The following is a 21,505-nucleotide window of genomic DNA, read 5'->3' as shown; positions in this document are numbered from 1 at the left end:
CAGGCCGCCGCGTGGGAGCAAGTGGCGCAAGTGACCGTTTGGGTTCAGTGGTCCCCGGAGTGAGAGGCAGGAGGGGGAGGAGAAGAGAAAGAGACAGAGAGAGATGCAGGAGGCGGAGAAGAGCTGAGGGGGGGGGGGGGAGGCTGTAGAAGGAGGAGAGAGACAGACAGACAGAGACACCGGAGGCTCAGGAGAGAAGACCGATGTGGAGGAGAGACCTGAAAATCCCGTCTTATGGTGGGCTAATTTGCTAGTTTCTAAATAACTGCCTGCTATGTAGACATGGACTACATTATTTCGAAATAACGTTGCCTAGACGTACCTGAATATTTAAGAGGGCCAGGAATAGAACTCAGATCCTGAACAGCAGTACCTGCTTACTTCATAAGACTGTTCTAAGACAACAGAATGTATTACATTTTGGGTTTCACAGCCCAGGGCCTACCTCCTAGGTATGCTGTGTGTAGATGCGGCGGGGATTACTTTGTTAATATTTCTAAGGCATGTGTTAGAAGATGAAACGTGATATACACGTGCTCAAAGGTGGTATTGTTATAACTCAGTCTTGTGTTCCTTCCTGAGATTCTCTTCTAGACACTCATTTAAATCTGAAGCTCCCTAAGGAATAGCCCTTAGAAGGAAACAATGATACTTAAAGAAATAGTCATGTGCTCCGGCACAGGAGATAGACTAGCCCTCCAGCCAGTGATGTTTTGTCATTTGTTCTACAAACAGTAAAGCACTTCTTTTTGCAGTGGGATTATTTGACTGGAACCAAACCCCAGCAACCAGGTTCCCATGAATACAAAATGACTGAATCAAAACAAGAAGGTGGTAGAGTTTTGCAACTTTGAAAGAAATAGCCAGCCTGGGCTTAGAATAGCGAAAGTATTTAAAGTCCTTAAGAGATGGGTTTACAAAAATGCGGAGGCTGCTTGAGTTGTCTTCTGATACCTCTTGCACTTTGGAGTATTGTTGTTAATATCCTGCTATACTTCCCTAATGGGAAAACTTCATATGCCACCAGTAGCCAGATCACCAACTACGTGTGGTATTTTGAAGGAATATGTTTCTCTGGTGTGATGGTAAGTGTCAGTTCTGTGGATTTTGATTATAAATGCTACTGCAAATGATCTTAGCATAATTACATCTGCAGCATAGCACGATTGTGTTAAGATCTTGCTTTAAAAAGGGGAGACAAACTATTTTAGCTAATTTTATAAGCAGCAAATTTGATCAACTTTAAAAATCATGAGCATCATAAACAGCTGAACAAAACTGGCATGTATGTGTTTTCTTAACATGATTTTGGGAGGTGGGTTTTCATGCTTTTTGTCACAAACAAAACTTGTGGAGTAGACTGGCTAACCATCCACTTGGGTTGGAGTTATGCTAAAAGTGAAAATTGTTATATGTGTAACTGCAAATCTGACTGCCAATGCTGTAACCTTTAATCAGTCAGACTTTGATGCTGTGTACAAACTTCAATAAAGTCAATAAATTACAGTCAGTGGCAGATCGTGCACAATAACTTTTTTCCAAAAGATTTTTAATATTCTTTTCTGTGGTAACATCAGGGAATATTTTGCAATGTGAGGATGCTGAGAGCTAGTAAACCAAACTGTAAATCCTGTATATGACAGAAATGACTTCAAGCCATGGGATGTGGTAGTACCTCTTGTTTTTTTAAACATAGTACAAAATGTTAAAAAACTACAACCGTCTTATATGTTTAGATAGGAGTCTTATATTATTAATATCAATTCTGTTTGGTAAGGTCTTTCTACTAATGCATTAAAAAGGGAAGGATATTAAAGGAATAAAGATGAGACCTAATTCTGAAACTATCCCTGTATTTATTCTTTTTACATCAGTCCTTTGAAAAATATCAAACTTGTGGTGATCAGAGAAAATTTACTGGATGTCCAGAAACTCCAAAAGGAAAAACACTGATAAGCTGGAGGTTTGGGAAACATCAACCAAAAAAATTAGAAATACCCTAAATAGAGATTTCAAAACTTTTCCATTTATTGCTTTTCCATCTCTGAGGCCGAAAGCAAAGCGAGCTGGGGCTTTGCTCTTGGCCTCAGCTGTGGGTGGGGTTGGATAGGAGCAAGAGGGCTCTGCACTCCCACTTTTGAAAATGTTCCCATGCCACTGGCCCTGCACCTGCAGTTTCTGTGCAAAGTGGGTGTAAAGTGCTAGCAGTTCAGAACTGTGGCATTTTACACATACTGTGCCCAGGCAGGAGAGAATCAGGCACATTATGTCGTGTTATTTCCACTCATCTTACAGTCTCCCTCTTACAGATGCTTCTGTTAGCAGCACTTCTAATAACATTGGAGCGGGACACTTTCTACCAATGCTGCCAGAGCGAGAGTTGTAACAAAACATACAGGGTGAGTCTTGTTTTGTCTTTTGTTTCTCTATTCAGCATTCATTCTAAGTACTCTGGCCCCAAATTCCCTCAGCCAAACCTTTGACTCCCTCTTTTTGGCTAGTTCCTTCCTCTCTCTATCTTAGGACTCAGGAGGGAACCCTAGGTCAGTCTAGAGATGACCCAACTGGTCACCACAAGTCTGATTGCTTCCTCCAACAGCACAAGTGACGTCTCCAGGAAAGGAGGCTTGAGGAAGAACACTGATGGCTGCGAACTGTTATCTTTCCACTCTCGTGCTGAATTGCTGCTCTCTCTCCTTGCATCCCTGTTTCCTTTAGAAATAATTAGATAGAAAATAAATAATCTCCTTTGTAAGTGCTGAGTGGGACACAAACATGTCCAATGAGAGCTGTGATGTCCTCCTGGCCTCCCACAACACGTTTACAAAAATAGTTTAAAAGCCAATGAGAGTAAAGCTGTCTTCCCTCTGGAGAAATTTAACATTTTCCCCTAAAGATACAATCCCAAAAGTGCAAATGCTGTTGTTGGGGGTGGCTTTCCCTCTTGTCCCCCTGATCCCATATCCTGTGAAATTCTGATCACCATGCTTGTAAGGTAAAAACCTGGCAATCTAGCCAAGGCACATTGTTTGGTGGGTGGCTCTGATTAGGTGACTAAGGAAAACTTCATCCTCGTGCTGATAACATATATTCTCTCATCAATTCAGAGTTTCATTTCAGTTGTGTTAGCCCTGCTTGGCATTGCATTTTCTGGATACAGTGTCATCATCTCTACTTTGGGCTTAGTGCAAGGCCCATTCTGCAACACGCCCTCTGGCTGGGGTTACATCTTCAAAGACACTGCAGGCGGGTAAGAAACACCCTTGAATCTACAATGTATAAGAAACTATACACAATAAAGGTAAAAAAAATCCTTTTGGGGATCATTCATGGATAAAAATAAAGCTACCCATTTTCAAAGCATATGTATTTTCTTAGCTTTTAAAAAAATTTTTGCCTCACAATGAATATTGTATATTTCAAGCTTGTTTCTGAGCAAAACACACAAAAAGGGAAAAATTCTTTGCATCTATTCAGAGAAAGTTTAAAGTTCAGCTAATTCTTCAAATGTTTCAGTGAGACATTAAACCTCACGGCTGTGTCTACATTGGCACCCTTTTCCGGAAAAGGGATGCTAATGAGACCAGTCGGAATTGCAAATGCCGCGGGGGATTTAAATATCCCCCGCGACATTTGCATGAACACGGCTGCCGCTTTTTTCCGGCTCGGGGCTTTGCTGGAGAAAAGCGCCACTCTTAAAATCAGGAATAAGGGATCTTCTGGAAAAGGCTTTATTTTCCGAAAGATCCCATCTAGACTGGCGCTTTTCTCCGGCAAAGCCCCGAGCCGGAAAAAAGCGGCAGCCATGTTCATGCAAATGCCGCGGGGGATATTTAAATCCCCCGCAGCATTTGCAATTCCGACTGGTCTCATTAGCATCCCTTTTCCGGAAAAGGGTGCCAATGTAGACACAGCCCATAAGTATATGTGAAGTACACAACCTATGACTGCTTTTAATATATCTTTTTAAAAGATAGCATTTTAATATGTAAATATTTAAAGTAAGATAATGTCAAGTTCTTCCCATTTGCAGTGGAGTACACTAAGCATTGAACTGATTATGAAATCCTAGATAGTATGAGATGAAATGCCAAATACCTCAACAAGTATGGGATTGTTCCCTAAAATAATGATTTTCAAGTTTTTTTTCCATTTGTGGATCCTTAAAAAAATGTAAATAGAATTGCTGACAGTATGCAGACCCCCCAAGGTCCACAGACCAGAAGTTGAAAGCCACTGCCCTAAAATATAGGAATTACTGACTTCAGGTTATTTCAGTTTAGAGGGGAGATATAAGAAGTGAATCCTTATACAGTAAACTTCTGATAATCCGGCACCTTTAGGACCCAGGGGGTGCCGGATTATCAGATATGAAGGACTATCAGAAGGGGGGGGGCTATGAGGGGTCTGGAGTGGGTTGGGAAGGGATGACACCCCAGACCCCTCAGCCTCCCCTTACGATAGTCCGGCTCTGCCCCAGGCGTCCCTGATTCAGCTGCTGGTGGTCAGTTTCAGCAGCAGCTGAATCGGGGATGCCTGCAATAGAGCAGCTGGGGTGCTGCTGGGTTGGTCCCGCAGTGCCGAGGGGCGGCGCTACGGCACCAACCCAGCAGCACTCCAGCTGCTCTTGGGGATGCCTGGGACTGAGCAGCTGGGGTACTGCCCGGTTGGTCCCGTAGTGCTGTCCCTCGGGGCTGCGGGACCAACCCGGCAGCACCCCTGCTGCTCTGCCCCAGGGGTCCCCAAGTCAGCCACTGCTGAAACAGATCAGCGGCTGATTCCAGGAAGCCCGGGGCACAGCTGCTCTGCCCCGGGGCTTCCTGGAATCAGCCGCTGATCTGTTTCAGCAGTGGCTGAATCGGGGACCCCTCGGGCAGAGCAGGTAGGGTCCTGCCGGGTTGGTCCCGCAGCGCCGTCCTTTGGCACTGCGGGACCAACCCGGCAGCACTCCAGCTGCTCTGCCCCAGGTGTCCCCAAGAGCAGCTGGGGTGCTGCTGGGTTGGTCCCGCAGCCCCGAGGGGCAGCGCTACGAGACCAACCCGGCAGCACCCCAGCTGCTCTGCTCCCGGCTTCCCCGATTCAGCTGCTGGTCAGTTTCAGCAGCAGCTGAATGGGGGAAGCCTGTCCGGTTGCCCCAGCACTTCCGGGTTCCTGATGGTGCCGGACCATCAGGAGTCCCGGAGCATTGGATGCTGGACTAATGGAGTTTTACTGTATTCATGTTGCGTATATTCTATTATGTTTTGGTGCCACCATCGAGATATGAACTATTAATAATAATGTTCTGTTGAGTTTTTTAAATTCCTAAATTAAAAAGAACCTGATCTGACTATGAAGGGCCAGATGACAAGCAAGGCACTCTGGATTAAGCCCAAACTGAAACTTTTTAATAGGGGAGAACAGGAGGTTAACAATGAATATATTAAACATCTCACAAATATGATTACAGTGATGATTCTTGGAACCAATAACAGTACCATGCCATCTCCAGCATTGCTAACTCTCAGAATTTTACTGCCATGCTAGTGATTTGGGGACTTTATCTGTCTTATAAAAAGATAATGAAAGGTGCCAATTCAGGAATTTTCCATTTAACAATGGCCACCCTCTCCAATTTCTGTCAAGGGGGCTAAAGCCACCATGATGTCCCCCACATCCCTGCAGTCTGTCAACACGTGGAAGTGACGCTGCCCTTACTAAAGAAGGCTGCTCCCTCTTACTATGTTCAATGGAATAAGCCTAAGGAAATGGCTGCTATTCTGTGGTTCGCAGGGTGGACAGAACACAGGGACAAGAAGGGGCAGCAGAGACATTGTGAAAGGTGGATGGGAAGAATGAGGAGGAGCAAGATGCAGGTTTAGGGTGCAGGGGAGTAGAAAGGGGCCTCCCAAGCAGAGGGAGGCAGGAGAGTGGGGGAGGGAAGTGCTACCCAATTTGGGGCAGAGAAGTGTTGTGTGGGGGAGGGGTGCCAGGGATGTGCTGCTTCTTGCGAAAGACTGGATCAGGAACGCTCAGACGTTATTGCACCATGATCCCTTTCTGACAACAAAAATTGCTTCACAACCACAGGAGGGAGGGAGTGAAACCTGAGCTCACCAGAGCCCCATTGCTAGGGTTACCAGGTAGACCTCCCCAAAATACAGGACACACTTGATCGTGGGTGGGGGAGGAACTGACCGGGAGAGGGGAGGGGCTGGCCAGAAGGAAGGGGGTCGGAGGCTGCGGGACTGGCTGGGAGGAAGGGGGCCGGGAGGTGGGGCTGGCCGGGAGGAAGGGGGGCGGGAAGCAGAGCTAGGGGGGGGTCAGAGACCGGGGGGTCTGGACGGGAGGAGGAGGGCCTGGAAGTAGGGGAGCGGGAAGCAGAGCTGGCGGCGGGGGGAGTGGTGCAGCCACTGGCCACAGCCGGAGTCCAACAGGCTGCACCCGTGGCAGGCACTCCCTCTAGTTGCTCAGAGAAGCCAGGCAGGGGCAGTAGCTAGGAGCCACTCCCCCCGCCGGGCTTCTGCTCACAACCAGAGACTCCCAGCTGGGAGGCGGGGCTGTGATTGGTGCTGGGAGCCTCTGGTTGCAAGCAGAAGCCGGGCAGGGGGAGTGGCTGGGAGTTCCAGCCACTGCCCCCGCCCCGCCCTGCTCAGCTTTTACACAGGACCACAGGGCTCCCAGCGCCAATCACGGCCCCACCTCCCAGTCGCTCCCCCGCCCCCGCCAGGCTTCCATCCGGCGCCTAGCTGGAAATTCAGAAAATACCGAACATTGCACATGTCTGGTATTTTCTGAATTTTTCTATTGGACAGAGGGAGCAAATACCGGACTATCCAGTAGAAAACCAGACACCTGGCAACCCTACCCATTGCTACAGGAGGGGACCAGGCCTGATCCCCACTTCTCTGGGCAGAGAGGCCAAAGCTGAAGCTCAAGGGCTTCAGCTGAAGACAGGGGGCCTGCAACCCGAGACCCGACACCCAGGACTTAAGCCCACAGGCTTTGGCTTTGGCTTAGGCCCTGGGCAGCAGAACTCGGGCTTTAGCCCTGAGCCCCAGCAAGTCTTAGCCAGCCCTGGCGACCCCATTCCAAGGGGGGCGGGGAGGGTGGTGGTGGTCCTTTTGCACTGTGGGGTCCCAACCCACAGTTAGAGAACAGCTGGACTAGATCAGTCCCATATTGTTTGTACTTGCCATTATCCCATTTGAATGACTGGCTGATACAGTTAGAAGTTCTGTAATCTGCAATTCATCTGCTCTAAAACGTAAAATAAATGCTATGTGCTAGCATAAACCACGATGAGTTAAGTGCTTCTCAGACTATTTACCAGACCTCTTTTATCAAAGGCTACAGAAGAGACTCAAGTCAGCATAGAGGAACTGCTTTCTATTTCCTTTCGCTGGGCTGAAGACAGCCTAAGTGGTGTCTCCCCCTGAGCAGGCAGGGAGAGGCGATCAGTTGTGTGCATTAAAGGTTGAACTTTTCAATCTGAAATTATCACACATGAGGCTCAGGGGACATTTGACTCATGATTTCTGATCTGTATCTCCTTTATTTTTAATGAAGATACAACAGATACAGTGAATCACATACTCTATAGGGGTAGTAGGGAGGTGGAAGGTAGGCTATAGGCCAGACAGGAATAACAAATGGTGATATTCCCTTAGGCAGTGCCCTCAATCAACTCTCTGTACACTTGTTAGAGTAGGGTGATCAGATAGCAAGTGTGAAAAATCAGGATGGGGGTTGAGGGTAACAGGTGCCTATATAAGACAAAGTCCCAAATATTGGGGCTGTCCCTATAACATCGGGACATCTAGTTACCCTATGTCATGGTGAAATGTTATTTGGGCTTTCCTGCTCTATTTTGGTTTAAAAAAACCAACATAAGTTAAAGTATATTGGACTACAGCTTCACTGGTACTCATGAAATAGAACTGTTATAAATGGTCTCTGTTTAAATTCAGTTTATAGCTTTAGCAGAAAACACAAAACTTCTAATACTCTTGTCTGGATTCTGGTCTCAGTTACACCAGTGTAAATCTTGATTAACATCAGAGGGTTTAACTGAGCTGCTTAGGATTTACACTGGTGTAACTGGAACCAGAACATGGCCTCAGGACATTAAAAGAAAAAAATAATGGGTTTTATTATTTTGTCTGATTACTGTTAGAATTATTATTAAGTGCTACATTTCTAGGCATTTAACTGGTCTAATTTTCCAATTTTTCTGTTTCTCTGGTAGTTACCTCATTGAGTACAGTTCCTGGTCCAAGTGCACTGAACCTGCGCATGTAGTGGAATGGAACATCATTTTATTCTCTATTCTCATAGCCCTTAGTGGGCTTCAAGTGATCATCTGTTTTCTCAAAGTGATTGCTGAGTTAAAACGGATACTCTGTGGGACCTACTCTGTTTTTATGCAGGTAACAAAAGACCTTGTGCCAAATCTTAGGGTGGTGTAAATCCATGTTGCTCCATCAATTTCACCCAGATGCCAATTTATACCAGCTAAAGATCTGGCCATTAGTTTTTATGAATTTGAAATGTTACCTTCCAGCAGTTAACAATATGGTAGAAGCTGGTACCAGGCACTATAATGATGTGCTTTTAGCTACATGATACTATTCAAATTCACCTTGTAATTCCCATACAACATGCAGATATCCCAGACTTCTTCTGATTGGGAATGTAGGGCTGTGAAGGTTAAAACACATGAACCTGAAAATTAAACATCAGAGAGACTACAGATAGAAATGTAGCCGTGTTAGTCTGGGGTAGCTGAAGCAAAATGCAGGACAATGTAGCACTTTAAAGACTAACAAGATGGTTTATTAGATGATGAGCTTTCGTGGGCCAGACCCACTTCCAGAGAATACAGGAATTCAGTGTCAGTGAAGAGTAACCAACATCTACCTCCTAGCCACCAAAGATGCCATTTATGAGGGCTTAGGGGGGCAGTAGCCCCCCCCTGGAGTTGGAACTCCTGGATTTCATACTTGAGGTCTGCTTAAAGCCCATGCCCTGACTCCAGAGGCAGTTCTTAAATGCAACAGAGTTTGAGCTGCTTTCAGCTTTGCCTTTGGGGAGGGAGTTTGTTACAAAAAGAGGGAGGCAGGTGATTAAAAATAACAAAAGGCTGGGCATGCCAGTTCTTAAAGGATTTTTAGATCACCATGAAAACATTGCTGGGTACTCCACTTAAGAGATGGGGGGGGGGGGGGGCGTGAGTAGGGTTGAGTGTGGTGTTACTGGAATTTGCATTTGTATCACTGTGTTAAACTTATAAATGTTCTTGAAAAAGAGGTGAGCAGGGACTAATCCAAAGGTGACTGCAAAGAGTTACAAAGGGATTTCACAAAACTGGGTGATTGGGCAACAAAAGGGCAGATGGAATTCAGTGTTGACAAGTGCATAGTAGTGCATTTAGAAAAACATAATCCTAACAAAAATGATGGGGTCTAAAATAGCTGTCACCACTTAAGAGAGAGATTTTGGAATCATTGTGGATAGTTCCCTGAAAACATCTGTTCAATGTGCAGTGACAATCTAAAAACTAAAAAGCTAACAGAATATTGGGAATCAGTAGGAAAGGAATAAGTAATAAGACAAAATACCATATTGCCTCTATATAAAGTCACAGTACGCTCACATCTTAAATACTGTATGAAGATCTGGTCACCCCGTCTTAAAAAAGATCTTGGGTGCATCTAGACTGGCAAGATTTTGCGCAAAAGCAACTGCTTTTGAGCAAAAACTTGCCAGCTATCTACACTGGCCGCTTGAATTTGCGCAAGAGCACTGACATTCTAATGTAAGAATTCAGTGCTTCTTGCGCAAATCCTTTGACACTCCCGCTCAGGGATAAGCCCTCTTTTGCAAGAATACTTGCGCAAGAGGGTCAGTGTAGACAGGCACCTTAATTTTTTGCGCAAGAAAGCCCGCTAGCTAAATGGCCATCGGAGCTTTCTTGCCCAAAAGTGCGTCTATACTGGGCACGGATGCTTTTGCAAAAAAGTACTTTTTGTGCAAAAGCATCCGTGCCAATCTAGACGCTCTTTTGCATTAAAAATATTTCCCCAAAATCATGCCAGTTTAGATGCAGCCATATTGTATTTGGAAAAGGTACAGAAAGGGCAACAGAAATGATTAGGGGGTGAGAAACAGCTTCCATATGGGGAGAGATTAACAAGACTGGGACTTTTAAGCTTGGAAAAGAAATGACTAATGGGTGGGGGAATATGTTAGATGTCTAGAAAATCATGAATGGTGTGGAAAAATAGAATAAAGAAATGTTATTTATTCCTTCACTAACATAACACAAGAAGCTGACCCAATTAAATGTATAGGCAGCAGATTCAATACAAACAAAACAAATTATTTCTTCACAGTCAACTTGAGAAACTCTTTGCTAGGGGATAATGGAAAGGCCCAAACTATAACAGGGTTCCAACAAGAACAAAATAAGTTCAAGGAGAATAAGTCCATCAATGCCTACTAGCCAGAATGGTCACGGATGGTGTCCCTAGCTTCTGTTTGCCAGAAGCTGAGAAAGGGAAGGAATGGGTGACGGGATGGATCATGATGATTGCCTCTTCTGTTTATTGTTTCTGAAGCACCTGGCATTGGCCACTGTTGGAAGACAGGATGCTGAGCTAGAAGGACCTTTGGTCTGACCCATTATGGCCATTCTGAAGTTCTGCCCCCTTCTTTAACCCACTAGACCCCACTTCCCTTCCAGAGCTGATATAGAGCCCAGGAGTCCTGATGGGGTCGGCCTGTCTCTACAGTTAGTAACAAAGTAAGAATATATATTAAATTTTTAGGGCTAACCAGTGTCCCTTAAGTGACCTCCATAAGATGTCAGAAAATGTTAGTGTCACAGCTGAGTGGGTCTAATATTTATTTTATTTTATTTATTTTATATAGGAATTAGATACAGTGCTCCTGTCAGCTATCTGCTAAGTTGTCTGCCAAAAATGTAGAGTTTTCCAGTGCCTTAGTAGCCCCTAGATAGAGATGAGGTAGGGAAAGGAGGGCAGGGAAGGCTGGTTCCCCTCCCCATTTGGTGCTTGGCTTGTACTGAGCATGCTTAGTAATACTGCTGAAGCCTCTGTCCTCAGTCCACTCCCACCATGCTCCCACTTTCTTACCCCCCCCCCCCACCAAAATCTGAAATAGTGCCTCTGCTAGCAACAAATCCAAGTTTCTCTTTTATATCAAGTGGGTTTCATAGCTGAGAAAGTAAGAAACAAACTGATGGTTTTTGGCACTCAGGAATTTGGCATGTATTTTATGTCAATGTTCACAAGTTGTTCAGTGGGGTATCTCAGCAGGACTCTATTAAAAAACAAAAAATCCCTGCTTCAGCTAGGTTTAGCACAAAGAGATCTTGGCCCACAACATTACTACATTACCTAAAGCCATGTCTTCACTATGCAGGAAAGTCGAATTAAGATACGCAACTCCAGCTATGTTAATTAGCTGGTGTCGACATACCTTAATTTGAGTTTCCATGTGGTCTCCACAGCTGGAGGCTGATGAGAGCTAATTCTCCCATTGGCTTCCCTTACTCCTCGCGAGGAGCAAAAATATTGGCACTGACGGAGACACCCTCTGAGTTCGATTTAGGCGGTCTTACTAGACCTGCTAAATCGAACTCCAGGGGATCGATCACAGCAGTGTCAATCTTCCACCTACTGAAGACATGTCCTTAGTTTAAACAGTGCTGCGAGTTGGCATTATGGTATGAAATACAGGATCAGCATGGCAGCCAGCAGCTATAAAAGTGTATGACACAGGGGAACTGATAGCTTCTGCGGGCCCCTGGGCAAGATGTGGGGCAGGGAGGGCAGCTCCGCATTCCCAGAAGGGGCGGGGAATCAGGTGGAAGGGGCGGGTCTAGGGGCAGCCAGCCCTTTGTGCTGCTCAGACTGTAGTGCTGCTCCCCCTCCCCAGCCCTCAGAGTTGTGCAAAGCGCAGTGTGGCACTCTGGTGGTGATTTAAAGGGCCCAGGGCTCTGACCAATGCTGCTGCCACAGTAGCAGTGGTATCAGCTGGGAGCCCTGGGTCACTTTTTGAATTGCTGGCCCTTGGGACAACTGCCCTCTTTGTTCCCCTCCGTCAGCAGGCCTGGTATGACATGTTCCATTGTCAGCTGTAGAGGCTGGATAGAGCTGGAAGTGCTAAGCCAAGAATGCCTACACACATTAGGCATTGGTAACCTTTAGTGTGCTTACACAGCCCTCAGTATCCGTAGCGGATCATTCAGCTCAGCTTCCAGGTTGTTTTGCTTTTAGCAAACAGCAAGTGATTGTCCCATCAAAATGCACTGACAAATGTTGTTAAAAGGGAAGGAAAACTCTAGCATGTTTACCTTGGCCTGTAAAGCAAAAAACATCTGCTGGAATAGGCAAAACCAACAACAACAAACAAGCAAAAAAATCAAAACAACAACAAAAACCCCCGAATTGTCTAAGCAGAAGTATAGCAAAACTACAGATCACTAGTTGCTCCTTTGTGATATGTTGAAATCAACAGAATTTACTTACTTACTAGAAGTGAAATAAAAGATCATTCAATAAATAAAAGATGCCTGGAGTAAATGTAGATGAAAACCTCCCATTTTAACAACCTGTAATGGAAATGTCAATGTTTCAGAGATTTGAACCCCACCCTAGCACTCTACTTGCCAGGGATTCAAGAACAGACAGGTTTGATTTGCCGGGAACCAAAATTCTGCTCCTTGTGAAGTCAAGAGGAGCTTTGCTGCTGTCCTCAGTGAGCAGACACTTGGGCTCCCTCTTTAATCCCGAGAAGCTTTGTTGATTTAGTATCATTGTGGATGTTTCCACTGTGCAAATGTAAGCTCTACTGCAAGTTAAAGGTACAAGTCTCCTTGACTTCTTCGCATTTCCTTTGACAGCCGGGGTTGATCTGAATGTGGCAGAGAATGTGTCATTGCCAGCCGGACTTTGCTCTTCCAGTGTTGACTGTTCTACACAGCAGCTCTGTAGGTGCCATTAAAACTAATTTTACACTGATTCCTTTTTCACACCCATGCCTCTCATGGGATGTACCTTTAGATTCACTTAAATGGTTTTTGATGGCTAAAAATGAAGTTCTCCCCTGTTTTCTTAAATAAAAGAGCCATTTCTGAATGACAACTAATTCTGAATGACAATGATAACTATGTCTCATTTGCTTTGCCATCCAGTTTGTGTTCTATGAGCACTACAGAAATACCTTCTTGGAGAAATCTGTGGTTTTCAATAAAGTGCTGTTAAGCTACCATGCTTTCATAGTTTCCACTGTCTTGTCTCCTTATTTAAGTTTTACAAATGTTTCATTCTTGCGCAAGAGCATCTATGGCAGTGTGGACGCTTTCTTGCACAAAAGCACATGGCAGTGTGGACATGCTCTTGTGCAAGAACTTTTTGCTGAAGATCTCTTCTGCAAAAAGTTCTTGCGCAAGGAGCCTGCAGTGTAGAAGTAGCCCTAGTGTGGCCACTGGACAATCAAGACGCTAAAGAAGTGCTAAAGGATGACAAGGTCACTGTGGAGAATTTAAATGAATTATTTGCTTTGGTCCTGAGCCATTCTTTTTAGGTGATAAAACTGAGGCACTGTCCCAGATTGAGGTCTCATTATTAGAAGAGGTTATGGAACAAATTGGTAAACTAAACGTTAATAAGTCACCAGGAGCAGATAGCATTCATTAAAGTGTCCTGAAACAGTATTTCTCAACCTTTTTTTATAAAGTATCCCTTTTAAAAAAAATTATAAATATCCTCAGTACCTACAGTTTTCCTATAAATATCCTCAGTACCTACAGACACACAATTTTTTTTTCTACCATTGCAACACATTTGTTTAAACAACTTAATCATAGCCAGGCAGGTGATGACATTTTTGGGTGTAAAAAGTACAAAAATAATAAAATGCTGTAAAACTTAAAACAAAAATTCAGTTTTCTCCAAATTTCAGTTGTGTTGACGTACCCCACAGACTTCTGTTGAGTACCCCTAAGGATATTTGAACCACTGGTTGAGAAACACTGTCCTGAAAGAACTAAAATATGAATTGAAGAACTACTAATGGTGGCTTATAACTTATCCTTTAACGTTCCGTTTAACCAGTTAACTGATTAAACTCAGGTGGAAGGGAAGGGGGAACATTCCAGCTCGCTGGGCTGGAGTGGCCCCCACATCGTGGTCAGTGGCTGCTGCAGCCTAGCTGCTTCTGACCCAGTGTTGGGCTGCTGACTCCCAGCCCATGTGAGCTGAGAACCAGCAGCCTTGTGCGGGGCCAGAAGTGGCAGCAAGGGAGGAGAGAGGGCTGCTGGCTCCCAGCCTGTGTGGACTTGTGAGCTGGGATCTGGCAGCCCTCCCCACATCCCACACTGTGACTTCTGGCTTTCTTCTCCTCCCGCCTCCTCCAGGCTGCCAGTTCCCAGCCCAAAAACCTGCACAGCCTGTGAGCTGGCAGCCCTTCCCCCCTGCCGCTTCTGCCCACCATTCTCCCAGTGTAAGGCTGCTGACAGCCAGCAGCCTTGCAGGGCTGGAGCAGCACTCCACACGTGGGTGGGGGGCTGTTCCCAGGTAACAGTTAACCGTTACCCAGTAAGCATCACCCATTAAAGGGTGCGACTTACTAGGTAACTGGTTAACCAGTTACCTGTTCACATCCCTACTTTAAATTTGTTCTAAGGGATTATCTGGCTTTGAGTGTGTACCTAAAGACCAAGAAACCAAAATCTATTATTAGGTATGTTGGTCATGCCATGGTGAGTGTAGCTGCCTTTCAAAGAGTTTACACTGTCTTTACATCATCATTCGATATCTTTTGAAAACATATGCCAAGGCTCATAAAGAAGTTAGGAATACAATGCAGAACTATTGGGTGAGGTTTGTGGCATATATTTATGTAGATGGTCAAGCTAGTAGATTATCCTTTCTGGTCTTACAATAAATTGATTTTATACTGATTAAGGAATAAAGGCCTGATCAAATGCACACTGAAGTTAGTGGAGAGACTTCACTTGATTTACTGAAGCCATTGGAGACCACCTGTGCTTTTTCCGATAGGGGTTTCTTGTGCAAGAAACCCCTGTTGTCCATCCACACACGCCTTTTTGCACAAGAGCTCTTGCGCAAAATGGTTTTTTCCTCATAAAAAAAGAACTAACTCTTGCGCAAAAAGCCCTGTCTTCTGATGATCTACTGTACTTTCTCTTTCACAAAAAAGCGCTTGTAGTGTGGACACTCTGCAAGTTTTTGCACAAAAACGGCCATTTTTGCGTAAAAACTCCGCAGTGTAGAGATGTAGCCTAGTTGTTTAGCAGACTTCCCGCTTCTGATGTACTTTTAAAAATTTGCAATACTTTTTGAGTTTTTGGCTAGCTGTTCTTCAAATTCCTTTTAGGCCTATCAAATTAGATTTTTACACTTCATTTGACAGACTTTATGCACCATTCTGTTTTCCTCACTAGAATTTAACTTTCACTTTTTAAAAGATTACTTTTTATCTCTCACGGCTTCTTTTACTTGGTTGTTAAGCCACATTGGAATTTTTTTGGTTCTCTTGCTGTGTTTTTTAATTTGGGTTAAATATCTAGGATCAATGGGTTTTGAACATGGTGCACTCCTGAATGATGCAATCATGGTAAAGTGGTTCAGTGCAAATGGCAAGAGCTGTCCCCAGTTCTCTGTCAGAAAAATGGCAATTATGTTAAAAAACAGAATGTATGAAACTAATGCCACCCATCTGAATGTAAGGGACCGTCTTGGCCAGCCACAAAAAGGGAAATCAGGCTCTCTACCATGGAAACACAGATGTTTAGATGGTTAAATGGCTGGACACTCTGAGTATGTCTAGACTGCATCCCTCTGTCGGCAGAGGGATGCAGATCAGGCAGGTCAACATTGCAAATGAGTCAGGGATTTAAATATCCCGTGCCTAATTTGCATAAAAATGGCTGCCGCGTTTTGCCAACTCAGCACTTTGTCCACAAAAAGCGGCAGACTAGAAGGGGATCTGTTGAGAAAGAAAGCATTTTTCGACAGATCTCTTATGCCTCCTGCAAGTAGGTTTACAGGATCTGTCAAAAAAGGCCTTCTTTCTCGACAGATCCCCCTCTAGACTGCTGCTTTTTGCCAGCAAAGTGCTGAGTCGGCAAAACACGGTGGCTATTTTTGTGCATATTAGGCATGGTATATTTAAATCCCTGCCTTATTTGCAATGTCAACCTGCCTAATCTGCATCCCTCTGCTGATAGAGGGATGCAGTCTAGACATACCCTTTTTGTTAGGAAATTAAATGAGGTTATGAGGGGCCTATTTCAGATTGCTCCAAGTGAAGGCAAGTTGAAAGGGGTTAGGTTAGGGCATATCCAGTGGGGATCTGAGAACTTTCATGGTTTGGTGACTCTTGCAATCATGGAATCATGTAACTGCAAGGGCCAATGATAGTGGATGAAATACGAAGGGGGGATTCAAAGATTACACAGACTGGATATTGGTGAACCAATCTGCACAGCAGGCTGGTATACGATCATGAGTTTTGGAAGAAGGCTATAAAAGTCACTGGCAAGCTAGACTGGACTACCTAAGAGTATTGTCTGTGGTTCCATGGTTAGGCTATTAAAGTGCTCAAAGAGTTTACTTTTGATGGGTCAAATCTAAGTCTAAGAACTCACTGCCAGTTTAGGGTTTGTATCTATTTCTTAACGGGCTGCCCTTAAGTTGGTACTCATGTTCCTGAGACACTCATGACAGCTTGACAGCTACTAGTTTAATCCCCTTTAAACTCTATAGGAGTTTTCCATAAACAGTGAAATTACAATAGAACCTCAGAGTAATGAATGGCTCGGGAATGGAGATTGCTCATAATTCTGAAATGTTTGTACTGCTGAACAAAATTTTAGGGTTGTTCTTTTAAAAGTTTTCAAGTGAACATTGACTTAATTTTGCTTTGAAACTTTACTATGAAGATAAAAATGTTGCTTTCCTTTAAAAAAAATTGTTTAGCACAGCCTTATACTGGATTTGCTTTTTTTATTTTTATTTTTGGGTCTCTGCTGTTGCCTGATATGCTTGATAGTGTACTTCCCGTTCCAAATAAGGTGAGTGGTTGACTGGTCAATTTCTAACTCTGGTGTTTGCAGCTGAGGTTCTACTGTAATTAGAGTAGCAGAATGGGGCATGCTTGGATAAAAGAAGGGCTGCATCTAGACTGGCATGATTTTGCGCAAATAATTTTAATGGAAAATTTTTTCCATTTAAAAGCATTTGCGCAAAAGAGCATCTAGACTGGCACGGATGCTTTTGCGCAAAAGACATCCGTGCAGTCTAGACGCTCTCTTGCGCAAGAAATTAACTTGCCTGTCTACACTGGCCCTCTTGCACAAGAATACTTGTGCAAGAGGGCTTATTCCTGAGTGGGAGCATCAGAGTATTTGCTCAAGAAGCACTGATTTCAAACATTAGAACGTCAGTGCTCTTGCACAAATTCAAGCGGCCAGTGTAGACAGGCGGCAAGTTTTTGTGCAAAAGCGGCTGCTTTTGTGCAAAATCTTGCCAGTCTAGACGCACCCAAGGGGATTAAAAGAGCAACAGATAGATGGCCATTCTAAATGAGGGAAGAAACTGTGCTTCACAGCCAGAAAGGTTTGTCATAATCTAAGGGTCTCAGTGTCTAATGTCACACATGGTTTAGCCTGCAAGATCACATTCCAAGGTGGAATGGGAGATCAGAGGTGGGTTGTGGAAAGGAATGTTGGCAAAATGTTCATGTGGGTGGTATTGCTGAAGCAATCAAATGTGTGAATTAACAGATGTTTGGATATAAATATGAGGGGAAAATCAATATGCTGAAAATAAAAACCTTTTCCAACCAAATGTCTTGTTTAAATTGTATTTCAACCCTAAATGCAACGGAATTGCTGTTTTTTGGACATTTTATTTTTAAAGGCTATTTTTTAAAGGTTTTGATGACTTGTCTTTGATTGTGAAATCACATGACTGGTGTGTCCCCAGAACAGAAAGCCCCAGCACTGCAATGCTTTCACTAGGTAAAAGGCTCCTTTGTATTGGTGAAAGAAAACAAACAAGGTATTCTGTTCAGGCTTTGAGTTGATTAATGAGATAAAGTTGTATCATATCCTTAAGCACACAGTAGCTATTGAGAGAGATTTTATTGAATAGAATGAGACCACTGAAACTTTAAAGGACATTTACTGCAAATGGTTTAATGGTATCTTTTGAACACCACCCGCACTCATGCACTCCAACAATTATTTCTAATAATGGAATGAAAAGATATGGGTTTGTCGGGAAGAGAGAAGATCATGAAGACAGATAGGAGACCCATAAACGATAGGAAACAGTGATGTTATTTGTAGGTATCATTATGGCTGGTTTTAGCACCACTAAGAAGGATAGACTGTTCCTCACTTTGGGTGCATCTACACTACACCGTTATTCTGGAAAAACAGTACTAGCATCCACACAGAAACTGTGTTATTTCGAAAGAAAATCGAAATAACGGAAGGCTTTTTCCGACGTTGGTAAACCACGAGGAAGAACGTCTCTCCGAAAAAGCCCTTTCAGAAGAGAGTGTCTGTAGACGCTCCGCTGCTGCTATGTCGAAATAGCTCCTCACCAAAGCCATTTCAAGTTATTCCTCCCCTGTGCCTCCTGGGGCTCTACATCAAGATGGCGCATCCACATTAGGGGAGCCTGCCTCAGACTAATTTTGAAGCTTCCCTGGAGTGTGGAAGCTCTATTTCCAAATAAGCTATTCCAGAAAATATCTTCCAGAACAGCTTTTTCTGAAATAAGCTTGCAATGTAGACATACCCTTTGTGTGCAGTGTTGTAGGCATGAAGCCCAAGATATTAGGGAGGCAAGGAGGGCGAGGTAATATCTTTCATTGGACCCATGTCTGCTGGTGTGAAAGATAAGCTTTCAAGCCCTGCCTGGTCCCTCTTTCTCACTTTATCCCTCAAGCATGGTAACATTTTGTCAGGCCACATACACTCTGGCAGAGGCTTCCATTTCACGGCTGTGTAGTTTACAAGGCAAACAAAGATGTGTGTCTTTATTGCTCTTGAAAAGAGCTGGATTGAAAACTCTAAATCAAATTTTCTCTTTGTCCCCAATAGGCAACAGTTATGCAAACATCTCCGTGCTGCCTTGGTAGTGACCAGGGGATGACCAGGGGTTTCAAACTGCCAGCCTGCAGGCCATCCTGGTCCAGAGCAATTGTGCAATCCAGCCTGGGATTCCTGGCAGGCGGGGGAAGGGGGGGATGGACATCCATTACCGGTCCCCAACCGCTGCCCCTTTCTGCCATCATCCTACCCTCTACTTCCCCAGGCACCCCATCTCCAAGGGTGCTCTGCTTCCCTGTGACTCCTGCCACCGTGAGGAGTGCAAGGGGCCCCAACCACTGCCATCACACATCTTTGGGGATGGGGTGCCATGGGGGGGAGAGAGTGGGGAATGGTGGAAAGAGTCAAGGCTTGGGGGCGAGTAACAAACAGGCTCCTTCTGACCTGCTGGGAATTCTAGGCTGGGTTGCACAATCTCTCCAGCTGTTGCTGGCCTGCAGGCTAGGAGTTTGAGACCCCTGGTAATGACCCTTACCTGTGTCAAGGCTCACTGGAGTCTAAGCTAAATCATAGGCCATCAGATAGTAAAACTGAGGCTGGATTTGGACTACTGACGTAGAAGTGAAAGTGTCTCTAACCAATTACGAAATCAAAACTAGATGTTTATAACTTGCTGCCTGGTAGCTACAACCCAGCCTGCATTCTTCCTACTTAGTACCTCTTTGCCTGTTCAATGTTAACAACAATTTTGAACTCCAAACACAGCTGCCAACTTTGTTGATGGTAGAAGGGGCAAAGCAAACATCTGTTTCTGCAGCTGTACCATGTTGATTCTGTGAGTCAGCAAACAAACAAAACTGAGATAATGCAGAAGAGATTTGTTCCCTGATAAGGGAAGCCTGCTGAACATCAAATGATACATGTGGGACAGACTGTCCGAGTCTGTGAACAGACAGCACACGTCAGCTCTTATTGGCCAAAAACCAGCCAGCCGCTTAGAGCGGTGTGGGCCTGCTGGCAGGCAGGGAACTGACTGAGGGTCCTACAGGTTGCAGGCCAGGACCTGCCTAGGTAAGCACCTCCCAGCTAGAGCCTGTCTCTGGCACCCCCACCCAGACCCCAACTCCCTGCCCCAGGTCACCACCCAAACCCTCTGCACACACACTGCACTCCATCCTACAGCTCTCCCCCAGGCCATAATCCACTCCTGCACCTATATCCCCTCCTGGTTGCTGCACCCCAATTTCCTGCTGCCACAGGTCACAACCCCCTCCTTCACCCAAACTCCCTCTCAGACCCTATACCCTCTCCTGCACTCGAATCCCCTACCCAGAGCTCCTTTCTGCACCCAACCTCTGTCCCAGACCCCACAACTGTTCCATAGAAAAGTGTGGCCCTTGGCCATTTACCAAAATCCCACCGAAAAGTACTGCCCAACCCTGCTCTAGGGGTTAGATTGAAGGTTTTCAGCACAGCCCAGGCCTGCACTGGGAGCAAAGCAGAGCTCCACAGGGACACGCAGCACACCAGGGTGTCACTGCTCTCAGAGTGGGGAAATCAGATGCGTCTAAGAGTCCAGACTCCAACCTGCACCTGAATATCTATGCTGCTATTTCCAGCCCTGCAGAGTGAGCCCCATGAACCCAAGTCAGTTGCGCTATGCTTTGAGATTTGCTGCAGATTTTTTGCTGTCCCCCATATAGAGAAATACATAGTGACTCCTATATTTACTGCAGATATACAGGCAGTCCCCGGGTTACATGGATCCGACTTACATCAGATTCCTACTTACAAACGGGGTGAGGCAACCCTGCACTAGCTGCTTCCCCCCAGCAGACCAGGGAGACGCAAAGCTAGCGCCCCCCCAGCAGACCAGGGAGACGCGGAGCGGCTTTTCTCAGCAGACACCTCAGCTTGAGAATAAAGGACTGAGGGAAGTGAGGTGTGGGAGAATAAAACTGAGCTCTGGAGAAATGTTTGGCTAGAGTTTCCCCTACAATATGTACCAGTTCCGACTTACATACAAATTCAACTTAAGAACAAACCTACAGTCCCTATCTTGTACGTAACCCGGGGACTGCCTGTAATTTAAAGGTATTTTGTGAAAGGCAAATTTGATTTGTGAAAATATGGTCTAAATTGCAGCATGAGAATGGTGATTAATATTACATCTATGTTCTTTTTATGACCAGGCTTACAGGGGTGTGTGCAGGAATTTAAATTTGACCATTTTCTGCCCCTGACATACTCTTGGGGCCTGTTTCCTGCGTACCTCCCCTTTTGCACAACCTGGTTACGCAAAAGCATAAGGCCCATGAGACTTTCACATAAGAGTTTTTGGAAACCCCACAGGGAATTGCCTTTTGTGGGATTTTCATATCTGTGCAAATGTTGCAGGGTCAGATCTTTGAA

At 44.9% G+C, this 21,505-nt stretch overlaps 1 protein-coding gene across 1 annotated transcript; it reads left to right on the top strand.

Annotated features, from left to right (window-relative positions):
* The first annotated feature begins 648 nt into the window (after positions 1-648).
* TM4SF18 (transmembrane 4 L six family member 18) lies at positions 649-13,288 on the top strand. Its single transcript, XM_006115929.4, has 5 exons — positions 649-1,085; positions 2,310-2,399; positions 3,108-3,250; positions 8,228-8,408; positions 12,908-13,288. Exons 1-5 carry the CDS (start codon positions 909-911, stop codon positions 12,920-12,922), a joined length of 606 nt encoding a protein of 201 aa, XP_006115991.1. The 5' UTR covers positions 649-908; the 3' UTR covers positions 12,923-13,288.
* Positions 13,289-21,505: the final 8,217 nt, after the last annotated feature.

This window comes from Pelodiscus sinensis, chromosome 10 (genome assembly GCF_049634645.1).
Source record: "Pelodiscus sinensis isolate JC-2024 chromosome 10, ASM4963464v1, whole genome shotgun sequence".
Taxonomy (NCBI): Eukaryota; Metazoa; Chordata; order Testudines; family Trionychidae; genus Pelodiscus; species Pelodiscus sinensis.
Note: the sequence above shows the minus strand (reverse complement) of the source record. Positions and strands in the feature narration are given on the sequence as shown.